Source organism: Empidonax traillii, unplaced genomic scaffold, assembly GCF_003031625.1.
Source record: "Empidonax traillii isolate 1590-97213 ecotype Southwest subspecies unplaced genomic scaffold, ASM303162v1 scaffold158:size1480230, whole genome shotgun sequence".
Taxonomy (NCBI): domain Eukaryota; kingdom Metazoa; phylum Chordata; class Aves; order Passeriformes; family Tyrannidae; genus Empidonax; species Empidonax traillii.
The window spans coordinates 26,119-44,775 of record NW_020955351.1 but is presented as its reverse complement, the minus strand read 5'-3'; the positions used below and the strand labels follow the sequence as shown (position 1 = coordinate 44,775).

The window sequence follows — 18,657 nt, the reverse complement described above, 5'->3', positions numbered from 1 at the left end:
TAAAAACAAATGTAAAAATACAGCTACAAACTGTCATCAACATATTTGCCAGAAAGTACAATCTGCATTCCATAAGAGAAACTTGTTATTAAATGCACTTTTCCATGTGTTTTATTTTCAGAGCCTTATGTAACAAGAAGGGTACTCTGCTTACGATGTGGAGCTGTTGGTGCAACAGAGAACTCAATGTCAACTTGAAGTCTTATCAGTAAACACAAGAAATTTTAGGTGAATTAATGAAATACACTCAAGAGTGAAAACAGATGCCATTTATTGCATTTGACATACAAAAGTACAGTCATGGAGATTACTCCAGCAAACTGTTTTTCTTTACAGCTAAAAACAGCATCTCAGATCAGGACAAGTGATATGGAAGGAAGACTTGTCTCTGCAGAACATCTCCATGTGCTGCAAGCAACTGTGATCACAGGCTCTGCAACACAACCCAGGGATGAACCCATTGCTTTGTCAGCCTCTGATGCAGCTGTTTACAAAGCCTTCTTCTCCAATAATCTGTTCAAACTTCAGTCCCCACCATAAATGCCACTACTTTGAGAAAATCTGCTCCAGAGACTAAGTATGAGCATCCTAACTGGGTATCCAACCCAGCTAACCCATGCCCGAGGCCAAAACCCCAGCAGTTCTGGGAAGCCACTTATCTGCATTTTCTAAATTTATCCTGAAACAGAGCTGTCTATCATAATCCCTTACCAAACACACAAGGCTGTCCAGCACTTATGGCCCCTATAATTTTTGGGATCACTTCCAGATCAGGATTGCTGAGGGGGGGGAAATAATTTTCTTCTCATATCTTACCAAATCTTTTCAAATCTCTTCTAAGTCTCTTCTTTCTCATCCTCAAAGGCTTGTTTCCATGATCATCTCCCAGGACTACCATTTCCAAGTGGGAAATCAGAGACAGTAAAAAGCTGCTTCTACCACATGGACAAAGCCTTCTTTCATATTCAGAGGTGGATAAATACAAAACAAAGGAGAGGAGGGAGCCAACAAATGAAAATACAAGCTTATGGAAATGTGGGACACACTAAGAAGTAAGTAAAAGTTGGAGAACTGTGAGGGTGAGTAGGTGGAAAGAGATAAACACAAATTCTTCCTACTCAGTCACATTCACACCAGGTTTCCCTGTCCCCCTGCTCCCCAGTCTGCTCTTCTGCTGTGGCCAGAACAAACCCACAGCACATCAGCATCTTTCTAATCGTGATGTTCAACCAATTGAATGATGATGTTTTAACTGAAAATCTCAAAGTTCAGCAATGCGTAACCACAAAACGAGACCCTGTAGATCACTACTCATTCCATGCTTTTGGAGCTAAACATCACCTTAACATATATATGTCAGAGCTCTCTTTCATTGCCCTTCTAATACCCTTGAATCCCCCTTTAAATGTCAATCTTGTGCCAGCACTTAAGAGACAAAGTCAACTGCTCTCCTGCCACATCATAGCAAGCCATACTCTAAATCCAGCACCCCAAATTGCAATGAAAAGCATTTGTTGCTTGGTTTGGGGTGGAAAAACAGATGGAGAAACATCAACATTAATTAAATAAATCTTTCAGCCCCTGATTCTGCTTAGCCTGAAATAGAATTAAAAATATGCCTAGCATCACCTGTGTGGTGGCAACGTTCTGGCCACCTGCACATCCCCAGCTGTGCCCTGCTCATGCTCCAAATAAACACAGGAGGAACTGAAGTGATCAAGGGGAGACTCAGATCTTTGCACACTTAGTTCTCAGCTTGCAAGGTTCATACAGGAACGGAGGGTTCAGCCTATACATTCTCAAGGGCACAAGCACCCTGTTCCCATACAGCTGCCAACTCCTGGCCCTGAAGTCACAGCAATGTTTTCAGCCCCAGGAAACCAGTGACTTTGGAGAGCATCTGCACCACAGACAGCTCTTGGCCTATGCAAAGACTGAATTTAATTGAACAAGCTAACACCAAAATTCTGTGAAAAAAGTCCATCTTCAACTACCATCCCAATCTGGCAGGGCAGCAGAAGAAGTGCCTGTTTTAAGATCGTGCTTAATCTTTGCTGAACATGAACTGGATACTTCTGAAATTAAACACTTGCTTAAAGGAACTGTTAAACTGGGGTGCAAAAGTAAAAGACAAGGCAAATCCTCTTACAGCTCTGGCTCAGAGAAGCAGAAAAGTGTATTCAGCTATAAAAGTAAAGTCACTGAAAAAGCTTCCTTATTTGAGAGGCACCACAAAGACTACAGCCCAGACTTCACCAATTACTTATGTAAAATCAGAACAATAGCAAGTGATAATCACAGACTGCAAAACATTCACAAAACCCTTCTGCTACCAGTGAGTTATTCCTCATGTGTGCTAATTAAATCAGTTTAGTTTTGGAAATACAAACTTGTACTGACTAACAATTTCACAGACTGAGCCACCTGGACGTTACCAGGAGATCTGAAGCAATAGCAATCCCAGAGCTCTGCAGAAGTGCTTTAGAGCAATAAGTAGAGAAACCAGCAAAACTAAAACTAATGTTACAGTAAAAAACTCCAAGACTGTTACAAGTCTGAAACTTTTCTTTGCAGGGATTAGAAAGATGGAAGTCATTTTTTTTTAATGGGCTTTACTTTCTCTCACTTCCCTTTTTCAGGGGACGTAAATCACTCTCAGCTGTGAAGCAACTACAACCATTTGGCTTCACTGGGGAGCGAAAAATGTTACTAGACAGAAATGAAATCAGAAACAAAATCAGCATTTGTATGTTTTACAAGGCAGCACTTCCAACTTCTCTGCAATTCCGCACGCTCGCTGTGTCTTGGAGCCATTTTCCTCGCTGCCGTGCAGAGCACGGCAGAACATGGAGCTGGCAGGGGGATTGTGTTACTACACCGACTGCGTTGGAAAACATCGACTCCTGCATGCTGCAGCTGTCCTGCTGCACAGGCCAAGTTACTCACACAATACTCACAGAGTACTACCCGCCTGCTTAATAACTGTGCTGCCTCTTCAGAGCCAACACGGAGCAGCCAGCACTGCCCAACTCGAACACTGGGCAAACAACAGGCTTCAACCAAGGGACCCTTCACTTTGGAACTCGCTCCTACCACACTCAGAAATTGTTGAAAGTCAGAGAGGGCTATGCAAACGGCCTGGCTTCCAAAGATTTTTCATTCAAGTAATGATAACTTCTTTAAATTATAGTTAAAAGTTGTCTTTAAATTTGTATTTAAAAAAATAAACAACAACATACGTTAAGCAAGGTGCTAACAAGCAAACAAGAATGCTCTTAGAAAAAAGCTTATACACATACTTTTATATATATATAAATACTGTAATTTATGAATCTTTATTTATATTTTTTCCCTATAAAACTCCTGCCCTTCTGCACTATCCTATCCCATTTGCACCGCAGGACAATATTTGCTGTGCAGTTTTCATTTCAAAGGTAAAACAAGCACCCTCAGGAATGATACACAACCAGTGACTGTTTATTGGTGGTGAATATTTATTTTCTTGTATGAATATTTATTAATGAATGCTACTGCCAGCACCCTGCTCTCCATCTCTGGTGACCTACACGATCTCTATCACAGCTCCTCAGTTTAGTGTTGACAGAACCAGCCCACACACCTTTCCTGTCTGACGATGAAGAGCCAGAGCACAAGCTCAAGACTAAAGAAAGGAATACCTGAAGGGTTACAGAATTTAAATAGGAAACATCTTTCTTTTTTTTTTTTTTTTCATAAAGAACTGCTACAGCCGAAAAGAGAAAGTTCATCTGATAAACAGAAATACAAAATGTCACCAGCGTAATTAGTTTCTGAGAAAAATATTTACATTGCAGCTGAATCAAGCTACTTGCAGCCGAACCACAGCAAAACTGCAACAAGGGAGAATGTTTTGTGACTGCTCTTTAATGGTTGTATCCTAATTACGGCAAAATTTCACCCCTTCCCAACGCTGGCTGGGAGAATCATTGTAAAATGCAGGGTCCTGCGAATTAGCAAGAAAGAGAACAATAAATTCCCCCCCAGGATAATGCATCACAAAACATGCTGCATTCATTTATTTGGCAAAGTGCAGTTTAATTACTTGTTAAAATAATGACTCCTTTGTAGGGGCCCTCACTAACATGCGTTGCTGCTCTGTATTTTGCTGAGTGGGACGAGCTGTGTGCCAAATTTGCGTGCATGGATTATACAGCGTGCGCATAAGCAGAGGGCAGAAAGGAGGTTGTACAGTGTCCTTTGTGTTTTGACAGCACATAAATGACACACACTCTCTTCACGGAATTTGTCTGCTTTTCTGTGTTTTGAAACTCTGTATTTCTCCTCTCCATAGGGATTTTCAAGCCTCAATCCCATCTTATTGCAGAAAATGCTCAGCGCAATAAAAAAACCTCTGCTGGGGAATCAGGATGTGCCCATTTTGCAGTCCAGTGTCACACAGTGCTCCCACTGCTCCAGTCAGCCCCAAGGTCATACCAGGGTGCTCCACCACCATCTCACCCATTGAGAAAGGGGACTATGATTTTCAACATCCACAGATTTCTGTCTGTAGGGCCTAATGGGAATAGGAGGGGTTTTACTGTCATGGGACTTGCAGCATGGCTGTCAGATGTTTATACATTATACTTCCACCCAGCAGTCCAATAGGAAAACAAACCATAATTAACAGTTCAAGGATGTACTAAGAAGAAGAGGAGTTGGGATCCTGACGGTAACATTACTGAAGTTGTTTGTGTCTTATTTTCAAAGACATACTGTAAAGGTCACCAGAGAAATCCCATGAATTGCACCAGCAGTATCCATTAAAGGCAATGGCACAGGGCAATGCCATGGAATCCCAGAACTGTTCTTTTTTCATTCTACTGAGTAAGAACTGCCATTCCAGTACTGGAGCCAGTTGTGAAATACTCCACCAAATGCATGAATAGCTGTTGTAATAGTTTTTTTACTTCCTATTTCTACTTAAATCACCAGCTCTACTCACGTTCAGGTTGCAGTATTTGCTTTGAGCTCTATAATCAAGTTTTGGCCGACTTAATCTTCTTGACAGTATGTAAAGCCTGTTAACATGGTTAGTCTCACCTTGGAGAACTTTGCTGCAGTTATAGGAAGAATTTGCTTGTTCCATTTTTAAAAGATAGCCTGTGAGAGAGTTCTGTTTTCACAGCATGACTGTTGAACACGATGGAGAAAAAAGTAACACTGTCATTATCCATGTATTAATACCAGCCAGGGTGGCAGAAGGTTAGGGTATAGGTCCTATCCCATCCTGCACCTTCTCCTTCACCCCCATATTTCATATGGTTGGCTGTATTTAAAGATGACACTTCAATGCACTCACTCTACCAACACAGATCATATTTTCTCCACCCAACAAATACACAAAGCAGAATAATGTACAGCTCGTAATGGAGAAACTGTGCGTGATAATGTAGACAACACAGGACACTCCTAAACATGACATTGAGTCACTCAACATAAACCCCAAGTATCTGAAAATTCGATTCAGAAAAACAAAGTTAATAACAAAGCTTAAGAGAACCAGGCATCAGAATAACACACACGGAGACCAAATCTTTTCTCCTCTACAAATACCCCCCTCGGGACTTCTTTAAGCTCTTTGTCTTTATTAGACTCAGCTATTACAGCTAGATCTCCAAACATTTGCTATTCAAAACTAACTTGCAATCTTCCAAAGGATTCCTTGTAAAACAGTGCAATAAATGCTCATGCCACCAGCTCCTTGCTGTGTATTGTAAGACCCGGCTGCTTCTCAGGACCACTTACAAGAGAACTGTTTTCTGTTAAATATTTGTATTAATTCTTACCTAATTTTTTTTTACCTATACTGGTATATATCTATTTTCTACAAGAAGCTGCCTTATTTCAATACAATGATCATTATTTTGTTTAACTAAAAAACTCCGTGTCTAAAAAGTAAGAACACAACAGTCAACCACCACAACACCTGCTATACCCCCTTCTTTTGGGCAGCTGTGCTTGCTCAAAGAAAAGCTTTTTCATTTGTGTTTGCATAAGGTTTGTCTTAATTAGTCAATATTACAATGACTCACTTTGGGTCTTACGAGACAGCTGGAAGCAGAACACTGTGCAACACAAAAGGAGAACATAACAATATTATTGCATTTCCCCTAACCCCTCAGGACCTGCCCCCATTGCTGCTAGCAAGAGAGGTAAAAGCAAAATTATATAAAAATTGCCTTCAAGGGTGGAGTATAGCCCTTAGACACTATTCAGGGATAATGCACAGCAAAGCCAAGTATGGCAGAGAACAGAAAACCAGCAGAGGAACCAGCAAATCATCCTTACTCTGTCAAGAGCTGGTGCAGCTTCTGGTAGCCCCTCTCCAAGGCCAAGCTCACGGGCGTTGCCCCCTCGTTGTTGTGGATGCTCAGAGCTCCTCTTCCACCCGGCTGCTGGAGCAGAAACCACGTCAGCCGCAGCAGACCCAGCCTCACCGCAAAATGCATCAGTGTCTCCCGAGGGATGTTCTCTGGGAAGGGGGGAAAAAAAAAAAGGAAAAGGAAAGAAAGAAATGGGAATTTGTAGGCTGTGGGTTAGGGGAATGTTGTATCCCCACCTCCCAGCCCTACCACACACGGCGGCTGGCATGGAGCTGACAGCCCGAAAGCCAAGGAACCTGCAACACCTGGAAAAACACTCTGGCTGCCAACATCCAGGAGACACCAGTATTTTAAAGCAAGGGACAGGCTACAGTGGGACTGGAGGTGCTCAGGACCTCTCACGGTGAGATTGACCACAGAAGTCAATGTGAAAAACCCACCACTTCCTAAACATCCACAGCCACCACCAAGATGCAGCATTTCCAAACCGGAGCATGGTCAGATGGGCTTTCCTAGATGCCCAAGCCTTCTCCTCACAAACCCAGGACCAGGCTTTAGCGACGGACAAGTTTTGCTATCTAATAGCACGCTGATTTGCCCCAAGGCATGGGAAAAAAAAAAATCAATTACATTTGAAGCATAAATCCAAAGCAGTTATAAAAAGAGAACCGTTTAAAAACTCATATAGACAAAAAAAAAAAAAAAAAAAGCAAGGGTTTTCTTTGCCTCAGACCAACTTTTCTCAGCTTTATACAGTAGCTCTGTCGTTCTGAGTAGAAGCATTTATAAACTCCCAATTTCTGCTGCTGCTTTTTGCGTTTAATAACCGTGACCTTCTAATTTGGTAAAAGTCACTCTTGAGCCTGAGCTTTCATCTCAGAAAAATATCCCCCTACTCCAAAAGCTGGAGCCCTAAAACGATGCTCTGAAAAGCTTTAACCAGAAATGAGCTCCAGATGCACTGCTGAAATCCAGCATTTGCAGATCAAAGCCTGTTATTTCTGTATGAAGGGTAAAAGCAATCGGGTTAAAAAAACTGTGAGAAATAAAAATTTGTTCTTTTAATTAACAAAGGATTTCATTATTGACTGACAGCAACAACAACAAAAAAAGCACCAACTGGGTCTCAGAAAGCCATGCCAATGAGCACACTTTGTATAAACCCTTTAATATCACAGCAATGATTTATTGGGTTATTAATTTGGGTGCCAGCCAAACCTATATATCAAGTTTTAAAATGTATGTACAAAATGGCTTTAGGATTTAATTTTGTATTTTTTCCTTAAGAACTGTGCCCCCCAAGAGAAATCACTTCTTCAAAGTGCTTTTGTTTTTCCTGCTTACTTACTTTCTTTAGGGACATCATTAAGACCTTCAGTGAAAAACAAAACAAACCAAAAAGGGGCAGTTCTTCCCCGTCTAGCACACGATTTTTCCCAACTTTTTGGATCAGTTCCTGAAGAACTAATCTGTATGCAAGAACCAAAGGCTTTCTGGCACTGTTTCTCTTCCGAATGACTCCAAATTAGGTCTCTGGGCTACAAACCAATCCTTCCCCCCAACCTCCTCTTGATTACCGTAAAGCAAAAAAACTATGCTGCCTTGAATACATGAGAGTGTCTGAATGGGAGTTCCAGCTGATGGAAGAAAAAGAGAATAGCTGAGCTCTCTCAGAGACAAATTCTCAGCCTTTGGGTAAATAATGAGAAGGATTTTGGTATTAAATGTTACAGAGTGTAATGATTTCAAAATAATACAACGAGGAATTTAATCAATGTTTTCAGCCCTGGATTTAAAGAAAAAAGAAAAGTAAGACACCATATAAGCATAAGGGAAAGGCTACTGATGAGGATGCAACATGAATAGGGTAGATACAGGTAGGACTTACCCAGAGTGAAAGTAAATGCCTAAAGTTTCACTTAATGAACTTGTACATGTTCAAAGCTCCCACATTACCTGTACACTAGCAAAGTCAGCATAATTAATGTGCTACAATTCTTCCTACAGAGATGTAGGAGGCACAAAAGCACTTCTGTTAGAGCACATGGCATGCCATTTAAATAAAGCACGTGTTGCACTGGTGTGACCACACCTGTTCTAGCACAAGATGTCTTGTTCTAGATTTTTTTAAAGGAAAAACATTTTCTTAATTAATGCAGTCAGTCTTGCACCAAATCTGAGCAGCTTAGAGCTATAAAGCATAAGCACAGACCCCTAAACCAAAATGCTTTTTCCTCCTGCAGCTGAGAGCCCTACCAATACGTAGAAGCATCTTCTACTCACCAACTCACGGCTCACCACTAAACACACACATCAACTGAAAATTCTGCAAGATGCAAATAACCATCCTGTCCCTGAGCCAAATGGGTACCCCTCTCTGTCTCACATGTCCACACATGAAATGCCCCCTCCTGCTTGTCCCAGTCTGTTCATGCAACTTCCCCTTCGTATTTTCCTTATTCTTTCAAAACAATCTTCTTTATCACCAAATTAGTTGGCACAGCAGCTCCAGAGTTTGGATGGAGATGTCTGCAAACGCAACTGAACTGAATGTGGCCCTGCCCCAATGCCTTGGAGCGAGGACAACGTGCACAGAAGATCTGTACAAGAAGACATGGCGTGTTGCCACCGGAGCATATTAAACATACAAGCTCACTATCCAGGCCCATTTGGAAGACTCTGCCTAACATATAAACTGGCACGAGGCCACCCTAACAGATGGGCACGGACGATGGCAGCAAAGAGACAAAGTACTGTACATCCAACAACTGCAGGGGCCCCAGGCGGTGGCTTTAGAAGGTTCTGGAGTGCGCAAAACTTGTATGGCTGCAGCTAAAAGAGGCGTGTGTCATCTGTGGGCTGGATTAACTACTAATACATAATGAAGAATACATCTGTTGGTGTAGGGTGTTGCTCATAGTTAGACAAGAGCTGGTCTGCATCAGGTATGGGTGTTTTGCTGGATGGAGACGGGAGGAAGACAGACAGATCCCTTCAGACTTCCTACCTTTGAAGGGATGAAGTTTGTAACATAAAATGTTGAAAATTTAGTCAATGATTTTAAGATCTTGCCATGGTACAAAAATGCCATGTCCCAGACATGGAAGAATATCAAAAACTTTAAAATGCAATAGACAGACTCCTTCTACCCTGTACCAAGCATGAGCTCCTCATCTTAAAATGGCTGTCGTTTGAATGTAAACAAAAAGCTTCTTGTAATTAGGAAACTGTGGAAATAAAAGACTCATGATACTGAAAAGGCCAAGGCTGTTTTGTTCCCTTCTTGTTTCCTAGTAATAGGCAAGAGTTGAAACATATGATTATTGCCCCATAATGGCAGGGCACTCTAATCCAGCTGGCAAAACACAAGACTTTAGATATATTATTTTTCAGTAATTCTTTTCTGCTGTGATACACGAACAGACAGTTTATCTGTGCAGCTGAGGACAAAATTTCCATAGAAGACTATCAAATGTACTTTGTTAATAGTAAAGGATTAAGGTTTAAGGTGCTCCTAGGACAAAACAAGTAAGCACTGAAGATAAAAAAAAGTTTGGGTATGACACACACAAGAACACTAAGTAAAACTTTCATTTTAATCACTGTTCCTTTTTTAAAATCACTTATATAGAGAGTAACCTATACCTAACTGCTCAGTTTATCCAACATGCCCTGAGACATATCACAATGGAACAGCCAGCCATGGAATGGGTAGCACTGCTTGCCACTCTTCGTGTGCTATTGACCTTCACTTGCTTCTCACCCCCAAATCACGTATAGTTGGCAATTATGAAATCTGCCATCAAATCTGGCCTCAAAATCTTCCTTTTCTGCTGGAAATGTTCTCACTGCTCAGATCAATCCTTGAGAAACAAGGGTGAAAAAACCCCAGAAACAAGCTGCCACCTAACGCCGAGGTCCTATGGAAAGGCTCCAGCAAACAACTGCACTGAAGAAGGTCAAGGCAAAGATGTTGTGTTTGGAGCTACGAGGTCAGTTAATAAAAGATGTGTGGGTAATTCTTTTCTTAATCTGATAAACAAGAAATTTTTCAAAGCACACCAAAAGATCTTCATGTCCCCATTCCAACTAATATCAAAGGGAACAGAAACATTCTCATGCCAACAATTTCTCAGCCACAACTAAAACGGTACATCTCAGTCCTGAGCAGAATATTTCAGATGTTGTCTGAACATGAATTACTTTCTGCTTCCCGTTTTCCACTGCAGAGGGCACTAAATCTAGGCATGGAAAAGACTTTTTACATCTTATCAAGGGCTACAGCTGAACAGACCACTTTGTGCTGTTGGCACTGAACAGATCATGGTGACTTATGCCACACAGAGAACACAGGAGGTGAACAGCAGACTGGAAAGGATATGAAACCCAACAATAAGAATACCTATAACTATTACACCGAAAGGGTTCAGTGAGAAACTGTAAAAAGAGTACACAAAATGAGCAGATTAAAAGCTCTATGTCTAAAAAACCATCATCAGCTGCGTATCTTTAACATCCTCCCACGGGAAAAGAGGCTAGTTCCTAATAATCAAATACTGAAAGTTTTTAAAAGGTTTTTTTAGGCTTTTTGTTTTTTTTCTTTAAAATAAGATACTTTATTCGGTTAGTTCCTGTCTTCCAACATTCTCCCTTTCTGTAAAAATATGCCAAATTAACTGTCTCTATTCACAATGACACTCATGTTGTCCTATACACTGAAATTCTACTGGATTTGTATGTGATGTTATAAAACATTTCCTTCTCTACCCATCTCCTACCTGGAGTTGCTCAGGGAGTTTAGTTTCCCAAGCAGTACTTACTGCATGAGGGTGTTTATCCCACAGCATTTCTGGGAAGCTGTGCATATTCAACACATCAGTAACTGCAATCTGTTAAGGTTCTATCTAATCAGATGGTCTCCTGGTTATCTGCCTGCAATCCTGGCTCACTATCTCCCAGCAGTCCTTACACTCCCAGGGGAACTGCTCCAGATCATGGTGATCACAGCAACCCTCTGCCAAAATTAAGCAGCTCCTGAAGCACCTCCTCAGACAGCCCACACAACCAAAACTGTAACCATAGGTCTGGGTTTCATCACTCACTTTTAATAAGCAAAATGAAAAGACTGTTTCCTCAAAGGTTTTGTCAGAATACTACTCCAAGATATTTTGAAAGTGATCTGTTTACTAGTGATACAATTAAGCTCTCTAAGCTTTTCATACCTGGGCCTTTTTTTTTCTGCCTTTTTTTTCCCCATTGCAACATAAACAAGCCATAATCATTACTCATACCTCAAAATATTCAGTTGTGGTTTTTTAGTTAGCTTATTTTCTTTCCAGTAATTTAAAATAGAACATCGCAGTCCTGTATTTACATTGCATAAATCCTCAAAATACATATTAAATTTTGATTTCTAGACATAAAGTGCAACAATCTGTTCCATTTAAATATCTGCCTTTAAATGCCACTGAGAAGAGTAAATAACCCTGCTTTTGACAGCAGTAACAACTATGTTCTTTGGAAAGTTAGAGTGCACTTGTAATTATTAAGACAGACATGATTATACGGCACCTGAAAGAAATGCTGTGTTTGGAATACCACGGTAACAAGAGTAATCCTTAGTTACGGATATTCAGAAATTGCAGATGCCATTTGAGTTCACAGAGATCCCCAGATAACTAAGAGCAAGGCCTGCTGTGCAGGGACACTGTGTGGCTGGGGGAAGAGCACAGTCCTCGGGACGCGGCTGTTCCCGAACAGCAGCGACGAGGACTGGGCTGTGCAGGGAGGAAGGAGGTCAGGACACTTGCTCAAGGGGGTTTAGGGCCATTCTTTACATGCAATGAAAATCCTGTCCCTACACACGTGTGCACCTGACCTGGGAGTGATGCACCAGCTGAGCAGGACCACGGCACTGCTTCCCCTGCCTCCTCCAGCTCTGGCATGGGTCAGGCTTTCTGCTGCTGTCTAGGTCAGATAACCAAATGGTTGAGTACCCTCTGCCTCCCTCAGCAAGAGAGGTGGAGCTCAAGGACCTCTTCTCTCAGGAATCTTAGGTTTGCCCATTCCTAGTTCTGCTGGCTGTGTCTGCTTACTGACGCAGCAGATTAGTTTATCGGCCTCAGGAGACAGAGCTGGGTGACACTTTTAGCAGCTCCTCTGCCCTCTGGGGCGTGTGCTGGCAATGAACTCCCTGCCCTCTGCTCAAAGACTAGCCAGGGTTGAGTGCAGGTGAAAGCAGAGAGAAACCTCCACATAAAACCATCCCCTCCTCAAAATTCAGCCTGGATTTGTGCTCAGTGGTGGATCTTGTACCCAGCTTCTGCCTGCAGAAAGGCTGCTGCTTCCCAACTATTACAAAAGTTAGACTCCTACTTCAGGCCTTTGAAAAATCGACTTTTAAACAAGCTTGACAGCCACAGCCATCTCTGAACAGCAGTTCCCCATCAGGCTGAGGCACTCGGGGAGCTGGCTGAGGTTCCCGGCTCGCTCCTGCCTTCAGAGGTTTCGCTGAACAGCAGCGTTTTGTTTCCAGCCCACAAGAGCCCATAGAGACATGCCAGCTTAGAGGCAGCGCTAAACATCTCTCAAGGAGGGATCTGACATTTTCTTTTGTTCTCATTTCTATAGTATTTTCTCCTTCGAGAAGGTTATTTGAAGTTATCTGGTGCTGACATTTAGGGAAAATGTGAAACATGAATTGGAATAGCTGTTCATAGGTAGTGTTGCAGGGCAGGACAGCATGTCCCACTGCAGGGGCACTGGCCAGAATATGCCTAATTGTTCAAATGCTCCCACAGTTTCAATCTTTGCAGTGTTTTTCTCTCTCCCACACACAAATTAACACACAAGGACCAGTATAAGGGTGCTATGTTTTACCACAGAGATTTTTCTATCTAGAGCTCCATCATAAATCAGGGACATCTATCTCACTTTAGCAAAACAGTTTCGTGACCAAAAGGATGCTTACACATGCAAATCTTTCCTGTCACAATCACAAAAATTCCCCCAAATTCCCTACTTATAATTATCTCACTGCAAAAAATAACTCTAAAAAAAGGGAACATATTTTATAGCACTAATATTCTTGAATGAAAGTAGCATTTAATGCCATTACATTTATTCACTAATACTACTGTCTACAAAAACCTCACCACAATATGCCAAAACACTCAAGGAGTTACAGAATTCAGCACTACAGAGCTCCCCCTTCTCACTGAGAATGCCACGGTTGCTCCACAGGTCCATTAGCATTCAGAGCCCCACACAACCACAACTTCCAGGCACACAAGCACATGCTGAACAAATCAATGTAAATCTTATGGTCTGATTTCCCTAAATGCTCATTTTCCAAAGAATAATCAAAATCAAAAAGAGAAACCTGATCTTACCCTTCTGCAAAATCAGCAACAATTCAGAGCTTCAGAGTTTTCATTAAGATCACTTTGACCATATTTTTATCACTTAAACCAGAGATGTCTGTGTTATCACAACTTTTTTTAATGCAGAAAGAAACACCAGTGACTTCCACATAGAGGAAGAAAATACCAAGTGTTTATCTCCTTGTTAACATATGACAGCTGCTGAATTTCTACCCAGAAACCATTAAATATGATCAAATCTTTTAACGTCTGTTAACACAAGAATTGCCTGTCCATGTATTCAAGTTTACAAAAGCAGTCAGCAAGTTGGAGAAAAATAAAGCAGGAAAATTTCCTGTGGAAAACCCTGTTGCAGTGAGCAGAATTGAGCCTGCTTCACCAGGCAAACACCACTGAAGTGTTTACGCCATCGCATCCTATAAAAAATAGCAGATGTCTCATAGTCACATTCCTGAAGTGAAACTATTTGCCAAAATACCCTGAAAATTTACAGCGAGGATTTGTTAACACTGCAACTAGCCCCTCAACCCTCCAATATGCTTCCTTTTACTCCCCCCATGACAAAATAAGAAGAACTCCAAGAACATGGACATGCCACAGCATCCAAAACACCTCAGCACTTCTGCTTCAGCAGAGACTTTGGGCTAGTCTTGAGGTTTATTTATAAGCTCTCAGTAACCCTTGCTGCTGTGGTGAAAGGTCAGACTTTCCCACCTTCCTCCTCCTATATTTGCAAGATTGTCCGGGTTTATTTTGGGGAACTTCTGTGCTAACCCAGCTAATGTACAACCAGGGATGAGATGTAAACTCTCAGGGAAAGAACCACGACTTCTCCAAGAAAAATAACACATATTTTACACATAAAATCTTTGCACCGGGTCTGTAAAACCAACACTTAGCAAAAGCACCAAATTTGTGGCACAAGGATATTTCCAGGAGCATCAAGATTTTCTACACACGGGTTTTTGTCAGGATACAGTGTGATGCTGATACACATACCATTGCTACACACCAAAAAAAAGAAAACTCTTTTAGGAATGTGTTAAAATATTGACCATTTACATCAGCTCTTGCTATTTCATAAGAGAAAACCCAGAGAAAACATCAACCAGTGCCTTATGTACTTTATGTTGGCGGAAGGGCAAAGCATAGGATGAAGATGCAGCCAGGTCCCTTCTCTAAGCACAGAGTCCACCGCACCTTTTGAAAGGCACGTGGAGGGTTCCCAAGGCAGGGAGCCCCTTCTCCCAGGCTTTTTACCTCTCTGCCAACCCACAAGTCTCACTGTGCCCTAGAAATCCTCACCGGTCAGAGACTGTTCCGCTCCCAGCACGTTCCATTCTGCCGGAAGTTTCAGGTGTCGAAACGCCAAAGCCACTTTCTCGTCCAGGAAGTCCACGTCGGCCGCAGGGGGTCTCGACCGGTCCAAGAACCGCGTGAAGTTCAGCGCCTGCTGGTTGCCAGCACAGGTGGCCAGAAACTGGGCGGCATCGTAGGCTTCATCCTGGACAAACTGGAAACTCTCTTCTGCCACAACCAGAACGGGGTGACCTTCTCTGGAGGCACAAAGTGCCACCTTCACTGTCTCACAACAGTCATGGCCTGCGGAATAAAACCCAGAGAAATTTAAAAAAAATAAAAAGAAAAAGGGCATGTGCTGAAGAAGCAGAACTGGCCAACTCCTGTGACACACATAGTTTGCATTAAATCGAGTAAGACCAAGGGTCACAACTCTAAAAATAATACTATCTCAGGAATTTATATGCATCATCAAAGAAAAGTATTTCCCATAGACTTTAAAAGGAAAAGATGTGTAACTCTTCTCTGTCCCAATATAAACCAAGAATTATTAGTCACCTTTATCTGACCAGGCTATTTATGATCCATGACAAGTAAACTTAAGAGTGTAGAGTAATTCCAGTGAAGATTTTGCTAACGTACCAAAAGCCAGATTATATGGTCAAATTTTTGCTTCCCAGCTCCACAGGTCTCTGGTGACTCGTCAGAAACTAGAATCAGAGTGCTGCAAAACTACATACTACAAATGCTGTCAGAACACTTGGCTTGTACTGAAAACATTGGAATTTCACCTAAAACAAAGACCTAAATGGCTACCAAAGCAAAACCTGCCCGAGCTTGCCCAGTGCTCACTCACTGCTGCACCTGCTCCTTTTGTTTGGGTTCACATGACAAAACTAAAACTAAGTTGCTTCTGCTAAATAAAAACATGGAAATGAGCACTTTCCATATTTACAAAACAAAAAAGTTGGAAGTCGGATAACTTTATTCATTTAGAGCAGGGGGACCAGGAGAAAGGAGGCCCTGGCATGGCAGCAATTTCATTGACTCAGAAACTCAAAAAAACCCCCACCCCAAATCCAAAACCCACAACACCTTTTTGCAATTTTAAAAGGAAAAATATACTATGTGTCCAACACAGCCAGCACTTGTAATTGTCAGACATGGCCCTTCAATAATAAGGTTTGTGTTTCAAGTTCACTATGTGGCACAGTTTCTTGTTCCAGCCTCAGACTGACGTCATGGCTGTTTTTGCCAGAACAGCATGGACCCTGCACTAATTACTGGAAAAGCTTCTTTCTGCCCATGACCTCAGCATACTACCACATTCATGCAACCCTGCTTAATTAAATACAAAATGACGATTTATTTTTAAAGGCTTGAAAATTCAATTTAAGCCCCTATTTGTGGTCAGTGGGAAAGTTTCCTTCGTCTGTCAGGGCCCTGTGCTGTTGATTTCCCTGACAAAAGGGAAAATATGTCCCTAATCTTCATGGTCTTTCAGCCAAACTCACAAATCTGTTCTGAGGCTTTTGGCATCTGTACAGGTTTTGTGTGCTGAAAGAGGCGATCCTGAAGTTAATTGAAAAGGTCAAAACTGCTATTAGGACACTGTGGGGAGCACCAAAATTATCAGAGCTGAGGCTGCGTGGCTGCCTAAGAAGAGCAAATGCAGCTGGAAAGGTATCAAAGGCAAGTGTAGACGGGGAAGAAAACACGCATGGATGTTGCTGTAACAGCTCAGCACCTGAACCAGGAGGCTCTGACGCTGAAAGGTGAGAAAATTTCCTTCCTCCCAGCACCAGGCACCTATTAGCAAGAGGATGATGTGAAAACTGAAGGCACAGGTTTACTACTATGGATGTTTTACAAAAGAGAATAAGGGCAGGGAAGACCTACTTCTACTGCTCTTGGAAATACTGCACAGGTGTCCTAATGCATCACTGTTCAATGGGTGGGCAGGGAACTCAGCAGCTCAGGTGAAACCCATTCACAAACCCTGCTCGAGCCCACAGTAGAAGCCTCAAATGTTCAAGGGAGAAGTGGGGGGACAGTACAACTTTGGGGGAACTTGCCTTTAATGCCACTGAGAACTGCACATCACTCCCCCTACACCTTCTTGCTGATCTTCCTAAAAACATCCAAATATGGAGCAGGTAAGACATCAGTTTTATCCACAGCCCCCACAAAGCAGTGAGTTATGCACGCTCTGACAAGGCCATGCCAGCCTTTGGAACTCACTCAAGTGCTGAGAGCTGGGCTCTCCCTAAGGCAGAGCAGTGGAAGTTTGTTAGAATGAGGAGTTAAAAAAAAAAAAACAAACAGCAAACCACCATAATAAAAGATTCCTTAATAGCATGAGAACAGCTAACCCTTTGATTTTTTTTTTTTAACTTTTTTTATAACTGTTTTCTGTCTATTCCCATAAGAATCCCATCTGCAAAATAACCTACAATACTGTTACTCTGCCAGAAAGTCAATGGACTTTCAGGATTGAAGAGACAGGCAAAAATGGCCCATGAGCTGCTACAGAGAAACAATTTGGGACAGTCACTTCCCTGCCACAAAGCCAAATGACACTTCTGTGGGATAGCAAAAGCTCCTCCATCGAGACATCAACTAGAGAAACATCATGGATACAAAAAGTTCCCCTGGATAGAGAGGTTAAACACCAGATGCAAAACGCAACACAAGGGAAGGTGACAAAAAGACCACGTCCTGACCTGTAGCCAAAAAGGATTCTCTTGAAACTTCCCCAGACACCAAATGCAGTCTAGAGGAGGAGGTGACAGACCTGAGGATCCATTTTCATCCAACAGGATCAAACAAGCACCGTGCTAAACCCTGGGGAATGTTCTTCGAAAGGGCAGCCACTCACAAGGCTTTGATGTTCTGCTTCCTCACATCTGAGATGATGTCAGACTCGGGGGTAAGAATCTGGGACAGATTCTGACTTCTGGCAAACAGTTCAAAAAAGAGGAGCCAGTATGTAAAAGGAGCAGCCAATACTAGAAAGATTGCTCAAGAGGTCTCTGGCCCCCCTGCTTTGAAACCGCTACAGGAACAGTGTGAGGAAATATGTCCCCAGTACATGAACTTTCTGAAAGAACCATTGGTGGGGCAAGGCTTCTCTCCACATCAAACACCCAATGGCCGGACAAATACCTGAATTTCAATAACCCTTTTCCCAAGCATTAGCAAAAGTGAGGAAAGCTTTGTGGCACTCTCAGGAGATAAGTGGTTATCATCTGTAAAAACAGCTAAAATCTGTTTTTACAAGGTTAAGTAACTTGTCCAAGATCACAAAGAACTCCAGGCAGTACCACAGCAGACACTATTGCTCTTGTTCATCACCTTCCGGCTCTGGCTGGCAATCAGCAGGGCTTTCTCCTAACATGGGTCAAACACCAAGTTATGCACTTTACTAGCATCATGGTGGTTGGTAGACTGCAACAACCTCATTTACATCCTCAGATGTGGAACAGAAAAATGTCTGAATCATTAAAAAGGTGGGAAAAAAAACCCAGGTGTGTCAGTGAGCTGGTTTTGGCTGGAATAACGCTAATTTTCTTTGTAGTAGCCAGCGTGGGGCTGTGTTTTGGATTTGTGCTCGA

General features: G+C 42.1%; 1 protein-coding gene across 1 annotated transcript in view; it reads right to left on the bottom strand.

Moving 5' to 3' along the window:
- Positions 1-18,657, bottom strand: part of LOC114058005 (A-kinase anchor protein 13-like) — a 58,315-nt gene that overhangs the window by 16,030 nt on the left and 23,628 nt on the right. The window contains exons 3-4 of the mRNA XM_027884934.1: positions 15,050-15,346; positions 6,328-6,511 (exon numbers count right to left, since the gene is read on the bottom strand). Coding sequence (XP_027740735.1) covers positions 6,328-6,511; positions 15,050-15,346 — 481 coding nt within the window. The remainder of the gene's footprint in view (positions 1-6,327; positions 6,512-15,049; positions 15,347-18,657) is intronic.